The 17070-nt window shown below is 39.2% G+C and overlaps 1 protein-coding gene across 25 annotated transcripts in view; it reads left to right on the top strand.

Moving 5' to 3' along the window:
• Nucleotides 1-17070, top strand: part of CADPS (calcium dependent secretion activator) — a 423537-nt gene that overhangs the window by 304855 nt on the left and 101612 nt on the right. For 16 of the 25 annotated variants that reach the window (XM_027775523.1, XM_027775527.1, XM_027775526.1 and 13 more), the window contains 4 exons: nt 493-649; nt 1411-1552; nt 11631-11777; nt 15160-15315. In XM_027775523.1, the coding sequence (XP_027631324.1) occupies nt 493-649; nt 1411-1552; nt 11631-11777; nt 15160-15315 (602 nt within the window). The remainder of the gene's footprint in view (nt 1-492; nt 650-1410; nt 1553-11630; nt 11778-15159; nt 15316-17070) is intronic. The other 9 variants (XM_027775537.1, XM_027775536.1, XM_027775531.1 and 6 more) reach the window with 1 other exon arrangement.

The raw sequence follows: 17070 nt of genomic DNA on the forward strand, positions 1-17070 counted from the left end.
TGTGAGTGCCTGAGCTTGTATGAGACCATAGATATGATATAAGAGATACAGATATAAGTGAACAGTAAATGCAATTTTTTAAAGTTAGACCAGCAGAAAACCCATAAACACAGTGAAGAAACTCCCAAATTCTAATATGTTAGAGCAAGAACTAGCCAACAATGGTGATAAAAAGCATGACTCAAAACGTACTGAATTATTGTAAATTGAACAGACATTCCATGCCTGTCATTTCTACAGCTGCATCCTCTGACCCATAGGTCAGAATAAAGCCTCTTCGTGGCAGGCCTGGAATCCCCCCAAAAAAAAGACAGTGCCTCAGACACTGAGAAGCCCAATTGTATCCACAATGCTGTTCTCTTTACAATAAAATTACCAAACCCTGCTGGATGCACAATTGATCTCAAACAGCGAGGGTTAGAGTTCACGTCTTATGTCTGGGACAGAAGCTCATCACCTCTTTGTCTATTGTTTTTCTGCCAAATCTCAAAGGCCTTTGCATGGTGGTCAGACTTAATGGTGGAGCATGCAGAGACGTTCCTGTCACTCTTTGCGGTGGACATGGATGCAGCCTTAGAGGTGCAACCCCCAGACACATGGGACAGTTTTCCACTGTTTCAACTGCTGAACGATTTCCTCCGTACTGACTGTATGTATCATCTCTGCCCCTTTGACTTTCCTAAGTAGTGTACCGATGAACAGATTGCTAATATGTCTTTATCCTAAGCAGACCATGAGCCAGACATAAGCCTTGATAGTTTTATTATTCCTAAAAACATAGCAAAAACTTATAGCTGGTGGGCATACCCTTTTTTCCAAAACGTCTCCTGTTGGAGAAAATCCATGTAAGAAGCTGAAGAACCCAAGAGCAATCTAAGAGGTGCCCACTCCTTGTATTTTTATTTGCTCTGGGAGAAATTAACTAACTTAACCTCTTCATAATTTACAGTTTTTATCAAAAGACATCTAGCTAAATAACACCTCAAGCATTTCAGAGTATCTTACAGCAACAATCACCATAAAATAGACCTTTCTCCCCAGAGAGGCGAGGGTATAAAGAATATTCTTTCTTCCTGTAATTTTTAATGGCAGGAAAGAGAGTGTGTATAAAGAAAACATTAAAAAGGATGCGGGTGGTTGTTTTCATTGTTGTTTTTTTTAAGGAGCATGATTGTTTTTTCTTCTAGAGGAGCCACACAAATGGGTAAAGTATTTTTGAATTACATTTTCCTTCCAAACAGATGTAAGCATGAGCAGGAATATTGTTCCTGTACTTTTTTTTCTTCTTTGCTTTTTTTGATTTCCTTAGAAGCAGGTTATTCGTAATGTAGAAGATGATTGTTTCTGTGTACATTGTACATCGATCAAGCAGTTGTGAGTTCTTACCAAGCGTTTGCTTATCTGTTCTAGATAATTTGTGCAATGGAAAATTCCACAAACACCTGCAAGACCTGTTTGCCCCACTTGTTGTTAGATATGTGGATTTGATGGAGTCCTCAATTGCACAATCCATTCACAGGGGCTTTGAGCGGGAGTCATGGGAACCAGTCAAGTAAGGAAACCTCTTTTGATACCATCGGAGTTTGGGTACAAATGGCTACAGAGTCATAGAGAAATGGATTAATAGTGTCATGTGGCTTTCATTGTTGGTACGGACAGAGAGAAGACATCATACATATTTTCTACTATGGTACTCACAGCTTCCTTGCCCAAGTTGAGGGTGGGGGACGAGATTGAGAAATGTTCTGTGAAATGAAATGTTAATTTTATTATACAAGGTAAATGAAGGGACGTAAACTTGGCTATGATGTTTGTACTTTGTGTCTTTCTCCAATGGCTTTATCCCTAGGAATTAGTGTTTTCCAAAGTGTTCTAGGCTGGGGTGGGGGTAGGTGGTATCAGCAAACCTTTTCTATAAAATAACAGATAGTAAAACAGATAGTAAATATTTAGGCTTTTTGTGCAGAATCTCTGTCACAACTACTCATCTCTACCATTTCAGCATGAAAGCAGTCATGCACAATACATAGATGAATGAGTGTGGCTATGTTCTAATAAAATTTGGTTTATAAAACTGTGGCAGTGTTGGCCTTTCCCTGGTCTAGGCCTTTGACACACACCATAAAAGGACTCTGTGGCCAAGAATGTTTAGGAAACATTATGTCTGCCATTGGCCCACTCAATTTTTTGTCTCTTGAAGAGCCACAAAATACATTGGCATATTTTAAAACTCTGACAATACAGTAATACACAATCTTGTTTAATTATACATAACCCAAGGTTTCTTTTGACCAAAATATGCATTTTTTTCATGGGACAGCTATCCTGAAAGATAAATTACACAAAATCCTGTGGGTTGTCTATTTGTCGGTTTCCAAAACTGATTGGCAAATCTTAAGTGCTGTCTGAAAACATTTGAAAGACACACTGGTGCTCCATTCACCGGCAAGGAAGAGAGCTCTGACTTGAGGGCACCAACCGGTTAATCTCAGATTCTTATTTTTCTGGAAAAATAAAGATTCCCATGTGGAAAATCACATGGTATGTCTCAAAAAGCTCCGGTAATCCTGGTATTGGCTTTACACTATTAGAGTCTTATTTTTTTCTTAAGAAAATAATTTTGTACTCTTTAGTCCTGTAAGCCTTTGGAATGTAACAACGGCATAGAACAGAATGCGGGTATGTACAAGCACACTTTCAAGAACTCCAGAACAAATAGTCAAGAGGTGTTTTCTCAACTTGGAAGCTTCGACTTGTGTCCTGTTTTTAAGCAGTTTTCTGAATTGCAACCCTCCCTCTAATATTACGTCATATAAAACTCTGAATGATACATTACCACAAAATTACTCTCTCTGTTCCCATTCCACATCTGAGTCAAAAGCGGGGTTTTTGGACTTACCCTACTGAGAACTGATAGCAGGCGGTAGCTCTTCTTTTGCAAGTACTAAGAAATCCCAATTTCAGCTTGCTATTCTCAGGTTTTTAATAGTCTCTTAATATGACTCTGTTGAATTTTAGTTCATGACGATAAAACTGGGTCCCTTAATGATAAAGTAGTAATAAAGTACTCTTATTTTAATTTTTTTTTTTTTTGGTTTTTAGTGCTCACTATAATAAATATGATTGTGCTTTGGAGAACAGTTGTAAAAAGGAAAAGGTTAAAATGAGTAATATTCATGTTTTGAAAACAATGGTCTTGAGATAGCATTTACTTCTTTGGATTTAAATGCAGAAGCTATTATTATCAACATACATAGGAGGAAATTATTGATACCCTTCACTCTTCCCTAACAGGCTCTAGATTTAAAACCTCATATTCCATGTAATGGCCAGGAGGCAAGGCTTGAACCTCTGTGAACTTATTTTGTTTCTCTACAAAGCTGATTAAAAAAACAAAAACAAAAACAAAAACAAAAAACCTCCTATCTAGCATCTAAGAATTGCCATGAAGTTTCATGATAATGTCATTGAAGTCATTTTATAATCTGTTCAATTCTTCAGAAGCCAAACATATGACCACTATTCCTTTCAAAGCATTAAATGTTCTTAATATTATCAGAAGTAAGGATAGGACCAAAATCATTTTCACAGTTGGAAATCTTGGTTTACAAATGTTTTGTTGGGAAATTTTTTTTTTTTTACTGCTTAAAAAGATAAAATGTGAGGAGAAAGATAAAATGTGAAGTCTTGGATCAGTAATTCAAAGATTTAAAAATCTGTAAAGGAAAAATAGTTGTGAATAATAACCTGAGGATTATGCAAATATGTGGATTTTTTTTAATCATTTATTTGTTTATTTGTTATGATTATTCATTTTTAATTTGATCAGAGAAAGAAAAAGGGAAAGTGAGAAAGCAAGCCACCAAGTCTGTGACTTGAACCGAGGTCAGCCATGTTGGAATCAGTGCTTCAACTACCATGTTACCTGCCAGCCCCAATATGTGTCTTTTGGTTTTGTTCTTATTTTTACAGAATTATTTATTTAATTCAATTTGTTGGCATTATTATTATTATTTTTATTTGACCAGAGAGAGGCAGAAAGAGAAAGGGAAAGTGAGAAAGCAAGCTACTAGGTCTGGTACTGAAACCTCAGTCGGCCACGTGGGAGTCTAGCGCCTTGATCACCATTCTACCTGCTGGCTCAGTGTGTAGGTTTTTACAAATAGCTTTTTGCTGTCCTAGATTGTACTTGCTATTGGTTAGTGAATCTGACTGTGGTTTATTCAAGTTAAGGCTAAATAGGTCATGCCTTCCGAATATGTGGAAATATTGGAAGTACCAACTAAAACATAAGCTAAATTAAAACTCTTTCAATCACACACATTTTTATTAAGTGATTTGTAAACAAAGTATGGATGCCATGGGACAGCTTTGCAGAATAATACAAAAAAAGGGGATGAAAAAGAACTTGGAGATATGTGTCCATGCTAAGAGGAGTGGTCTCTCAAGATTCCTACCATGTGAAGAAAAAGTATGAACTTTGATCTGATCACTTGTTAGAGGGTTTGTAAAGACATAGAGATTTCTTTTTCTACATTTTTCCAAGTAAGAATGATCTTTGGCATGCTTTTCATCTAGTTTGCCCAAAAAATAAGAAACTGACTTAAGTAAGTAGATTTAATTTGCCCAGTCTTTCAGTCTTGCCACATGAGTCTCCAATACACACACACACACACATGCCATCCTTTCTCTCAAACAGTGGTTATAGTTCCATTCTTCCACTTTCAAAATTTGTGATTATAGCACCTGATCATAGGTAAATAAGAAATATATTGTAAAGCAAAACTCAAAATAATTAAAGTATTCAAAATATTAAAGAAAAGACAGCACTCAGGCAAAAAAAAAAATGGTACCAATGGATTGTGGTTATTAAAAACAGAATCAAGGGGCCAGCAGATAGAATGGTGGTAAATGCACTGAACTGCCACATGGTCAAACGCAGTTCAAGTCCTGGATCAGGTGGCTTGAAAATCATGCCAGGTGCGTATGTATGGGTGTCCAAAATCCTAGGAGGAAAATGGAGGAGAAGGGATTTCAGTGTGGCCTTCCCCCCTGGGGGTGGGGGGGTGGTTTCTCACTTTCTCTATCTCTGTCTCTCTCCCTCTACAGTAAGCAGTGAGCGAACACACTCTATGGCAAAAAAAAAAAATCTTTAAAAAACAAACAAAAATAATGAAAAGTAATCTTTAATCTGCTTATTTTCTTATTTTTAAATATAGTCCTATAAAACAAAATATAGAATCATTTGGGCTTGGTACAGCTGAGGTTAAGAGAAAGGATAAAATGACTAAGTCCTATTACTGTCTTTCCCCAGAAAGACAGCCTTCCATCTCTGCAGGAAGAGGAAAGAGCAGCTACTTCTCTTTCTGTTAAGCCAGAAACAGTCATGGTTAAATGCATTGAGGCAAGCAGGTGGCTTGGTGGTTAAGGCAGCTGCTCCCATATAGTCAATTCTGTGGTTCAACTCTTGGACCTGACAGCTCGAAACTCATACCAGGCACATGTGCATACATGCCCAAAAACCCCAGAAGAGAATGGAGAAGCGAATGCAGCATGACCATCCTCCCTGGGGGGTGATTTCTCACTTTCTGTCTCTATGTCTCTCTCTGTCTGTCTGGTGAGCAAAAAAATAAGAAACTGACTTAAGTAAGTAGATTTAATTTGCCCAGTCTTTCAGTCTTGCCACATGAGTCTCCAATACACACACACACACACATGCCATCCTTTCTCTCAAACAGTGGTTATAGTTCCATTCTTCCACTTTCAAAATTTGTGATTATAGCACCTGATCATAGGTAAATAAGAAATATATTGTAAAGCAAAACTCAAAATAATTAAAGTATTCAAAATATTAAAGAAAAGACAGCACTCAGGCAAAAAAAAAAATGGTACCAATGGATTGTGGTTATTAAAAACAGAATCAAGGGGCCAGCAGATAGAATGGTGGTAAATGCACTGAACTGCCACATGGTCAAACGCAGTTCAAGTCCTGGATCAGGTGGCTTGAAAATCATGCCAGGTGCGTATGTATGGGTGTCCAAAATCCTAGGAGGAAAATGGAGGAGAAGGGATTTCAGTGTGGCCTTCCCCCCTGGGGGTGGGGGGGTGGTTTCTCACTTTCTCTATCTCTGTCTCTCTCCCTCTACAGTAAGCAGTGAGCGAACACACTCTATGGCAAAAAAAAAAAATCTTTAAAAAACAAACAAAAATAATGAAAAGTAATCTTTAATCTGCTTATTTTCTTATTTTTAAATATAGTCCTATAAAACAAAATATAGAATCATTTGGGCTTGGTACAGCTGAGGTTAAGAGAAAGGATAAAATGACTAAGTCCTATTACTGTCTTTCCCCAGAAAGACAGCCTTCCATCTCTGCAGGAAGAGGAAAGAGCAGCTACTTCTCTTTCTGTTAAGCCAGAAACAGTCATGGTTAAATGCATTGAGGCAAGCAGGTGGCTTGGTGGTTAAGGCAGCTGCTCCCATATAGTCAATTCTGTGGTTCAACTCTTGGACCTGACAGCTCGAAACTCATACCAGGCACATGTGCATACATGCCCAAAAACCCCAGAAGAGAATGGAGAAGCGAATGCAGCGTGGCCATCACCCTCTGGGGGTGATTTCTCTCTCTCTCTCTCTCTCTCTGCCTCCCTCCCCCCTCCCCCCTCCCTCTCTCCCTGGCACACACACATGCCCTATAGTGAAAAAACAAAAAGAAAAACACAAAAGTGTGAATCAGTGAAAAATATCATGGTATAGCTTGTAACAACAGCTGAAGATAGTCTCTCAGAGACAGGCACAAATTGTTAATAAAATCTAGACCAGTTTAGCCCTCTCATGGGTATCTATCGGGACATGCCATAGGACCACAGCCACAGTTGGGCAGGTTGCTCACAACCTTCCTGGCAGCTGTGAACTGGAGCTCCTGCCCTAACAAGCAGGTAGGTCACGTTTCTACCAGCTCTTTAGCACTGGCTCATGGTTAATAGTCCTTGTGGTCTTAAATGTGGGAAAAGCCTTGGAGACATCTAATCCCAAATCTTGCCAAGTCTAGTATATTCCCTGCCGCAAGCACCCTATCCCTGACAGATGAATACTCAGTCTCTACTCCAGCACCTCCTTGGCTGCGGGATTGCCCCTGTTAGGTTAGAATGGCTCTGCATGGTAGAACTAAGCACTGCTTCTGACAGATGCACACTGTACAATCTAGGTTTCTCATTTCTCAAAATGCACTTCAACTCTTTATACTTGAGATATGTCTATGAGAGGAATTTTTATAAAGTCTTTTTTCTGGATTATCAAAGATGTCAATATCTTAATGATAATAAACCATCAGACATAAGCAATGTGTAGGCAACCTGATAGGAAATACACAAGTAATGGATTAGAATCAGGACTTCTGACTGCAAGTGTAATCTGCTAGGTGACCTTAGGCAATTCAGTTGGCTTTTTTGGCTTCAGTATCCTCCTTTGTAAATCAAGGACTGAATACCTAAGGCTGACTCAATGCTAATGTCCCCAAAAATGTGACTCTTTTTTTGTCACACCCAAATACACATTGATCATCATCACTACCTCCTTAGCGCCTAGCATGTGGCCTAGGACATAGTGGTTGTTCAATAAATATTTGTTGATTGGCTGACAGGTTTCTTAAAGACCTACATAGTCTGAAATGTGTAAAGATATAAAAGGAAAAGAATGGGAATGGGAAAGCGAAAGATACATTCACCCAATCCGAGGTTTTAATCTAGATTAGGCCTGAGCAACGCACACATAAGAAAAACAATGCAATATTTACCAATGGTCAATTGTACAAATAACACAAGAAAGACTTGTGAGAGTAGAATAGAAGGGAATGCGCTTCTGCTGAGGGGTCAAGAAGGAAATAGCTTGGACAGTAAGAGTTCAAAGGGGATAGGGTTACTGAGAAAGAACAAGGAGAAAAGTAAAATTGTGAGGGGATGGCAGAGCATGCGATAGAAATAGTGAAGGTCCAGTTTTAGCCAGCAAACATTATAGGAGGGCAAGTCATAAGATTAGAGAAATGTTTCAAAGGTTCTAAAATCCCATAAAGTTTGAACTCTTTTTTCTAGGTAATGCCTTCTTAATGGGGGCTTTATAGTACCCCATACTGGTGAAAATTGGTTCAAGGGAGTGGGAGTTAAAAAAAAACAACAACAACAACAACTTTTTGTACATATGAAGCAGAGGTCTATGTACAATACAGAAACCGATGTTCCATAAATCTGTTCCGAAAATCCATAAATTTTCATGGAGAAGGGCATTGAGGGCTGGGGGCATAATCATGAGTAAAAAGTTCAAGGAGACGCTGCTGTAGACTTAGGAAGACAGTAAGGAGCGCCCATGTACTCGAGCAGGGCTTAGACCTACAAAGGCTGCGAGAGGCTTCCATATCCAGAGTACCAAAAGACATGCTGAGCTACATCTATTCACGCAACAAGTGGCTCGTACAAGTAAACGACATTCTCTATTTTAAATCTAACCCCACCCATAAATCTAAAGCAGAAGGCTTTGAGAAAAGACCCAACTGTGTCCCTTCTCCGTGGAGATATCGTCTTCATAAGAATGTATTCTAGAAAGTAAAGCATGACCCCACCTCCAGCCATTTCCATCACTAGAGAGGATGAGACATGCTCATGTCTAGAGCATTCATCCTTGTGAGCTGGTGTAGATGAGACTATTTCTAATCCAGTGCTCAAGACATGGGCCCTTTGTCCTAAATGGGAGCTATTATTTTTTAACAAAGAGTCTCCAAAATAAACGAGAGAGTCCAGTTTTTAACATATACTAGTTATTAGGATTGCAATTCATGCATCTTATACTATCCAGTGGTATCCAATTATGATTCTCACAGGGAAGCATGAGTGATTTGTTTTTAGGTGACTGCTAAAAGGTCCTCTTTAAAATAATGATTTGTTGCAGCTGTCAGTAATTCCAAACGCTTGAGTAGAACTGAGTGCTACTAGAAAATCCCCCTTTTCATATGGACATTAATAAAATAGTATGCTTGGAATTGCCTTCTTGATTATTCAGTTATTATCCAAATGAAATATCATTAATGTAAGTGATATACTATATTATTGTTCTAAAAGCGGAAATGATCAAACATGTTTCATCCTTTTAAAAGTAGAGCATTGTATGTCACATGAAGGAAATGTTTCTATACCAATCTAGTGCACTAGTCTAGCCAAAATGTCATATGTTACAAATACAATATGTTTTTATTAATATAAGCATTTTTTTATTTTTGTGTGGAAAATGAAGCTCACTTCTAATTTGTGTACTTATCATCCGCTAATGTTTAAATTGAGTTGCTTTTGCATACATTTGTATATTATTCATTCCTAGCTACTTCTAATTTGCTCAGAATTGACATTTTAACTTTCCAGGCTGCCATCTCTAAAATCTCCTAATTCCTTGATCATTATTCAGTGTGTGTATCATTTAATGATCACATTTGCTTATATAGGCTTACACATGTCTCAGTGGAAATCGCCAACGGTTTCGTTACATGGCAGCATTTAAGACTGAGAACCACCAGGGACTGGATTCAAAGACAAATTCCCCAGTTAAACAGAGACACATGGAAGAAAAACTTTTATTTTCCCTCCTATTTAATAGTCATATTTCGCTAATCTCTTGACCATTCCCACAGGAACACTCTTTAGTCCCAAATTGAGATGTATAATTGGCTTTCCCAAAAATGCGAAGTGTAAAGGACAAATCTGTGGGACACCTGTTTCACTTAAGGAAGAGAATGCCAGGTTGGCAATTTTTCAGCCCACAAATGGGGCTCTATTGCCATTCTAAAGGAGTTAACTTGTTTCTAGAGGAGCCAGGCATCCAAAATATCTACAAGGTCCAGAATTTCTGACTTCATAGGAGATTTGCCACCCTAAGCAAGCCCAGAGGCAGCTCCAGCCCTTGTAGGAGTCCTGTTAGTCAAACACAGCTTGCCCGGGGCAGAGCTGCTTTGGCAAAACTTGCTCTTCTCCTGCAGGATCCAAAAAGAGAACCTCAACTCCTTTGCCAAAGTGCTGTCAACTTCACTTAAACAGGAAGGCTCCTCTCAGATGCAGAGTTAGGATGGGCTCTACCGTGCCAGTGACTTTGGCTGGATGGAACACCCTTAAAATGCCACTACAGAGATACACAGTGCCAGCTTGTGGAGCAGTATATGACATAGTCCCTCCAAAGAAATATAGTTGATTTGAGTTGGTGGTTTGGTTTTGTTTTATTTCCTCTCTCTACTCAAAAAAAAAATAAAATAAAATAAAATAAATCACCTCCCTTCCATTATATACAGTGGATATATCTTTGTTCAAAAACAAAACACTGATACAAGGTAACACATTTAACTTTAGTCCTTTTTTCACTTATTTTAACTTTTTACAGAAAAATACACAGCTTGATTAATTTTTACAAGCTGAACGCACCCATGTAATCATCACTCACATCAAGGCACAGTGTCCCAACCCTCCAGAAACCCCTGTTGTGCTTTTTACCAGCCCCTATCCCACTTTAAGGGTGACTACGATGTGAAGCCACGCTTTAAATCTACCTTTGGTCAGAGAGTTTACTACAAGAGCTGACTTTTGGATTCTTTTCTTTTCCTAGGTGTCTGTTTCTGTGTGTAAGCATTTCTCCAGTTTAAATTGGCCTTAGTTTGCTTTAGGTGTTCTATAAAATTATTTCAAAGCTGATCCTTCTCCTTGATATAATTTCTTAATCTTCGCCATCAATTCTGACTCCTCATCATCCATACTCACATCATCAGAAATAGCAGTTGGAGAGGCTCAGCCGGGCTGTGCATTCAGTAGCAAACTGGACTACAGTGCTGAAAGCCATATTACTGACTGTGGGTTCGAATCCCCAGTCAGCTTGGAAAATACTGGGTGAATGCACAGGTGTCCAGGATCCTAACAAGCTGGAGACCTCGTGAAGAGTGCCTTCTCTCTTTGTCTCTCTCGTGCATATGTATGTACTCTATCACGAATATAATACTTTTTTTAAAAGGTGTAGTAGTTGGAGAGAACCCAGTTTCTGCTCATCACCATTTTGTGTGCTTTCTAGTTGGTGAGCTTTTTATGCCATCCTATATCTAGTATCTGACTTGAAAAGTGTGCCTCTGTCAAAATGACTTAGAAATAACAGTTAAAAAAAAATTCAAGGACTCCACCATTTCTAGCAGCCCCAGCTACTTCATAGCAGCCCTAGCCTCGACCACGCCAAGAATTTCATAAACTTCCAGGTTCGTAGTATGAGACAAGCTCTAGACTCTTTGAGTAGTGGATTTGGAAGCCAAAGCCCCCCACCCCACAAAGGCATTTAAATAATGTGATCATTGTCTATGGGTGCTCCATGAGTGTCCATGCTTTTAAGTCACTCTGTGGTTAATTTTGTCCATTAACTTTCATCATTTCTCCTCTTAATACTGAGCCACGCCACAGCTCCTCATCCGTCGTAAGCTGCTCTCTGAAGTGTGTCGCTTGAGTTTTCACTGTTGTCCTGCTGTGAACTTATCCAGTTTATTTACAGCTGTCGTGTGCTTCTGCCACATCTGCATTGTCACTGTGATGGTATTTCTTTTCTTTCTGTCTGTTTCTTCCACAGGAGTTTAACCAGTAACCTACCCAATGTGAACCTACCCAATGTGAACCTTCCCAAAGTACCAAATCTACCAGTTAACATCCCTCTAGGCATCCCACAAATGCCTACTTTTTCGGCACCGTCATGGATGGCTGCTATATATGATGCTGAGTGTGTATTCAGTTCCCATTAGATCTCGTTTCAATCTAAGTGATCTTGGCATGGATATGTATTGTTTATTTCTATACATCCTATATAACAGAGATGGAGATGGATAATTAGACATATTTTGCTGATCATACAGAGACAATATTGTTTATTTCTGGCATGCATCATGTTTGTAAGACGTTTGCTCTATATACAGCACTAACAATTTGTCTTCCGCCCACTGAATGCTTGAGGACTGTGTTTCACTTCCTGAATCCCTTTGCAAGAGGATTTTACAGCCCCTCCACCCCTTTTGTTTAAATGCAGGTGACATGACTTTAAGAGTCATTCATCCAGAAATAGTCCAAGACATTTCTTTGTTGGGCTGGCCAGGTATCTTTGCTTGATCCAAATCTATGAGAGAAGCATATCTACCTAGATGCTGAGGTTTTTAAAAATAAAAATTGAAAAAAAAAAAAGAAGTCTAGAGACTGTTTAAACCATAAAGCCTATTTCTGGTGTCAGCAGTGGCAGGATATAGTTACAATATGTTCAGGACTAAATCAAAATTTCCAAATGTATTAAGCCTAGTAATATAAATGTTAGTAAAGTGGTTTTCCAAGGTCATCATACAATGTGGAGCTTTGATATCTAGGTATCAAGAAGGCCTCTAAATTTGAGAATGCAAGATTTAGCCATCAAATAATTAAATTTTTGGTAGCCATATCATCTGTAGTCTGAGATCTGTGGTCATTCATTACATTCATCCATACAGATGCCAGGATTGCATGGGGTTATTTTTCTTAAAGCCTGGGCTGCTTCTTTTAAGCCAGCTGTTTGGGGGAATGAAGGTTGAGCAGCCATTTCTTCTAGCTTAGGAAATGAAGCCTCCCTCTCTCTTTCTCTCTCTCTCTTTTTATTTTTTTTTTCCTTAGCAAGGAGAAGACCCAGCACCCCTAAATTCTACCTCAGGGAAATTAAATTGGAACCACGTGCATGATTTAATAAGTGAAATAAGGTTTAGTGATTCTATACCCTCCTTTGATCCTTTTCTTAGACCACAGCTAATTATAGGCCAGATAAGCTTTTTCTTGAAAGAATAAATTGGCACATTTTCAAAGAGAAGTGTTATTATCAAAGGAATAAAAAATGATCTGAAACTGGCAGTGATGTTTCAAAATCTTGAAATCACATTCATCAAGATGGCCCTCAGCATTTCCATTTTTGCAGTGATCCAGTAGAGAATAGGACTTTAAAATGACCTGGCTCCTCCAAAACTGCGTAATATTTTTAAAAGCCTGTATTTGCTCAGAAGGTCACAATGAATTCATGTGGTCAACATGTCTGATTCTCTTTTAAAGACAAGTTAAAGCTTCCAAAAATTTGTATCTCAAAGGGAAAAAAAAAAAAACTTCTAAGAAAGAATACAAATCATATTCATGCTAAGATGACTATATTAAAAGTTAGATTAGGTAGTATCTGTTAAAAATTCCGAAATAAATACCTGAAAGCTTCTCTTACCTTCTTCCATGCATGCTCTGTGACATTGTTTTTGAAAAGATATGAATCAAGACATTGTAATGAAGTAGATGATGGTCTCTGTTCAATTAATTAAGGCACAAGTGAGAACACATTTTGGTAACTGCTCAGCAATCAAAATAATCTTGGTGCTATTGCCTTAACATTAACAGTTTATCTTAAAAATAAAAAGAAAATATTCTTTTCCTCATGTCAAAACTTAATAATAAGCTCTTCAAAGAAAAAAAAAAAAAACCCTACAAGAATTTTTTGTAACTCTGAAACCAGATGGGTGTCAAAATGTTGTTGTAATAAATACCAATTATTGCATTCATATGTACTTAATGATTTAAAACATAAACCATGCAGTTCCAAAACGGGTCTTAGACTAGATAAAGTTGGGGTTTCTCGTTCCTAAGCACAGAACAGGGTAGGGGGAAGGCTGGACTTTCAGAGAGACATCGCATTCCCCCACTTTTTAACAATGTTTACTACAAAAGTATCTGAAAAGAAGGCGTGGATTCTCAATCACCCACCAGGAAATGCCTGATTCTATATCTTTTCATAATTTCAGTTTCCTCCTTTGCCACCTTTCATTTTAAGGACGTGTTTCCATGTTACCTGCTCCTTCGTGTCAGATACATCTACGTACTGACCTCAGACTGGTCTGTCCTTGAAAACATTACCCTGTTGGTCCAGGCCGTAGGCTCCCTCTCGGCATGTTGGGAGTTTGCCCCCTTCCCACCCTGCAGTAGCTGTGTATGCATTTATGCACTAGCTATATTTCTCTCTGAAGCATTAATTCAATGCAGCTGGCATCTGTCACAATAGAAACACCCACTCTCATCTGTTTCTATAGACGATGTCAGAACAAGTGGTAATGCATGGTGTGTTGGACATTTTATAAATTACCGTGTTAGCATTAGTGGTATGCGAGGAAGGGGGTGGGGGGGCGGCCACCCCTCAGAGCTCCAAATGGGATTGTTAACAAAGAGAAAGCCAGCCAGAGAAGGGCAAGAGGGTGAGCAATGGAGCATTTACCATATACAGGCTTTCTGTGGATGCCCCAGGTAAAAGTTTCTTAGAGGTCGTTGTACAGAAAAGAATTGAGAACAACTTCCCCATCTGTACAGAGGACTGGGTAAGATGGTGCAACGGTAAAAGAGCTCAGGTTTTGAGCCCTAAAGCATTGCAAATATCCTTGTCCACTCCCCTCCCCTGCCCCACCTCACCTCATCCTGGGGCTGCCTATGCAATGGGCTGGTCTATGAAAATTGGAATAATTACCAAACTGTACAAGGATCTTGGATTCAAGGTATCCAGGTGTGCCTGTCTCAATCTGAGTCACCCCAACTTCTTTCCAGCTCAAGAGAGAAAGCAGGTCCTCGCTCACCACTTTGTTAGCACTGTCCTTTTAAAACTGAAAGTCTTGTGCAATCTCCAAGAAGCCTCCACTCTGGAGGGGAGCTGGGGAAGTGCATGAAACCCTGGATTTTAATAACTGCATGTTGCCATGTAGTTATTATCCGTTGAGACTTTTTTCTCCCCGGTCCGTGGCCTTCATCTGAATCATCACATGTGTTAATGTGGTTATTAAAAGAAGGCTGATTTTTACCATACACCATTCTCCTAGTTGTGGGTTAACACTTTCTTCAGACTTCTCACTGGTCTGGAGTAATTGGCTGAGCAAAGTAGACTAAGGCATGTATGGTAAAACTCAAAATCTGCCGGTGGAGATTGTCCCCACCTCCTCCGCCAACACACGTCGTTTGTATGTTGAAGCCACTGTTTGCCTTAAGCCTTCTAGCCCCCACTTGTCTCTGTGTTAGCTTTTTCAGAGCCTGAGGCTAGTAGAGTGACTCTCGTTTTCTAATTTTTATCCTGCCAGTAATGGATCAGGCACTTCAGAAGATCTGTTCTGGAAACTTGATGCCCTACAGACTTTCATTCGGGACTTGCACTGGCCCGAAGAAGAGTTTGGAAAGCACCTAGAACAACGCCTGAAGCTGATGGCAAGTGACATGATTGAGTCTTGTGTCAAAAGGTAAGCCTGGGTGGCCGCAAAGGATCTGTGCACTTTCCCCCATGTTACATGAACCAAGGAAGATAAATGGCTGTCCTTTCAATGATCATGATTTGGAGTTTTTTTTAGAGAAGGTGCCTGCTTGTCAAAGTCAGTTGGAATGGTGGACACCCAAGTCTAGATTCTAATCACCTGCCTGCTGTTCTTCCTAAACCCCAAATAACCAGATGCCAAGTTTTTCATGATTGTTGGCTCCAGGAAGAAAAGATCCAGGTTCATTTTTTTAAATCCCCGTATCCCCAGTATCTAGCAGTATCTGACACAAAACATTTACCTAACAAATACTTGTTATACATGTGAATGCGTGCACAGGTAGAAGTTGGGAGGGAATAAAAGAGAACAGCATACAATTCCAGAGCCAGCATATCCCATACAAGAAGCAGGAATCTGATGGTTTTCTGATACTTTGGGCAGGGCCTCAACATTATTCTTCATCCAGTGTCTCTGCACTGAGTACCTACTGTGTGCCAACTCTTAGTTGTCTTGCACAGAAGTAAGCAGGGTATCAGCAAGGGGGTATGTAACATTGAACATGTAATTTGCCTTCCTCGGAATTACTTCTTTTATCTTGTGGCTTATAGGATCCAAGTAGGAATGCTACACTAGAGGTTCTCAAGCCAACTGTTCTGAGAAAATAAAGGGAAGAAAATAAGGACCAAGTTCAACCATTCAGCAAAAATCATTTAAGTCCCTCCCATAGGGCAGGCACAGTGTTAAGTTCTTAGCATACTCATTAGAAACCATATCCCTCCTCCCCTCCTATAGTATTTATATCTATATATCAAATATAAAAAAGAAATTCCAGTGATTTGACATCATCATCATAATCCTGTCTACCCCAGACACACATGAAGTTCCTTTTCCAGTTCATAACTGTTCCATTATTTTTCCTCATTCAAAAAAATAGACTGTAAGCAGGATAGGCCACTCTAGATCTCCAGATGTTGTGTAGTTTAGTTGATGGATCAGTTGTGGGTGATGGAAGCTGGGTTTTCCTGGAAGCTTTCTGAATTCATCATTTTATATCTTGGAAGAAGAAAAGAGAAGTAATAGCATAAAAAATGGAAACCTTAAGGGCAAAAGAGCAACACAGACCCAGGTAGGTGAACATTTGAACAGGAATTGGGAAAAGAGCTATTGCTCTAAAGAATCCCAGAAGGGGGGACCAGCAGTTAGTGTAATGGCTATGTCGCTGGACTCCCACGTAGTCGACTGCGGTTCACGTCCTAGACCCAGTGGCTTAAAACTAACGCGTATGCGTGTGTCTCCAAGATCCCAAGAGGAGAGCAGAGAAGAAGGGATTGCGGCATGGCCATCCCCCCTGGGGGGTGATTTCTTGCTTTGTGTCTCTCTGCCTGTCTGGAGAGCGCACGCGCCCTATAGCAAAAACCTCTCAAAAAAAAAAAAAAAAAAAAAAAAAAACAAAAAAAAAAACCCCAAAAAAAAAAAAAAAAAAAAAAAAAAAAAAAAAGAATCCCAGAAGGCATTGAATGTCACTCCAGAAGCTTAAAGTTCTTGTGGTCTAGACTGGGGGTTTTGTTCTTTTTTTTCCACTCTTAGATTCAAAGGGAGGACTATTTTCAAATCCAAAATCAAAATACTTCTTTAAGGTTTTGAATGCTACCATTTCCTACATAATCTGAATCAATTTTAAGAAAAGCAATGGTCTTCTAATGGTCAAATGATCCCACCAAAAAATCTTCTTGCAGAGCGGTT

The sequence above is a fragment of the Tupaia chinensis genome, unplaced genomic scaffold (assembly GCF_000334495.1).
Source record: "Tupaia chinensis unplaced genomic scaffold, TupChi_1.0 Scaffold000569_1, whole genome shotgun sequence".
In the NCBI taxonomy this organism is placed as follows: Eukaryota; Metazoa; Chordata; class Mammalia; order Scandentia; family Tupaiidae; genus Tupaia; species Tupaia belangeri.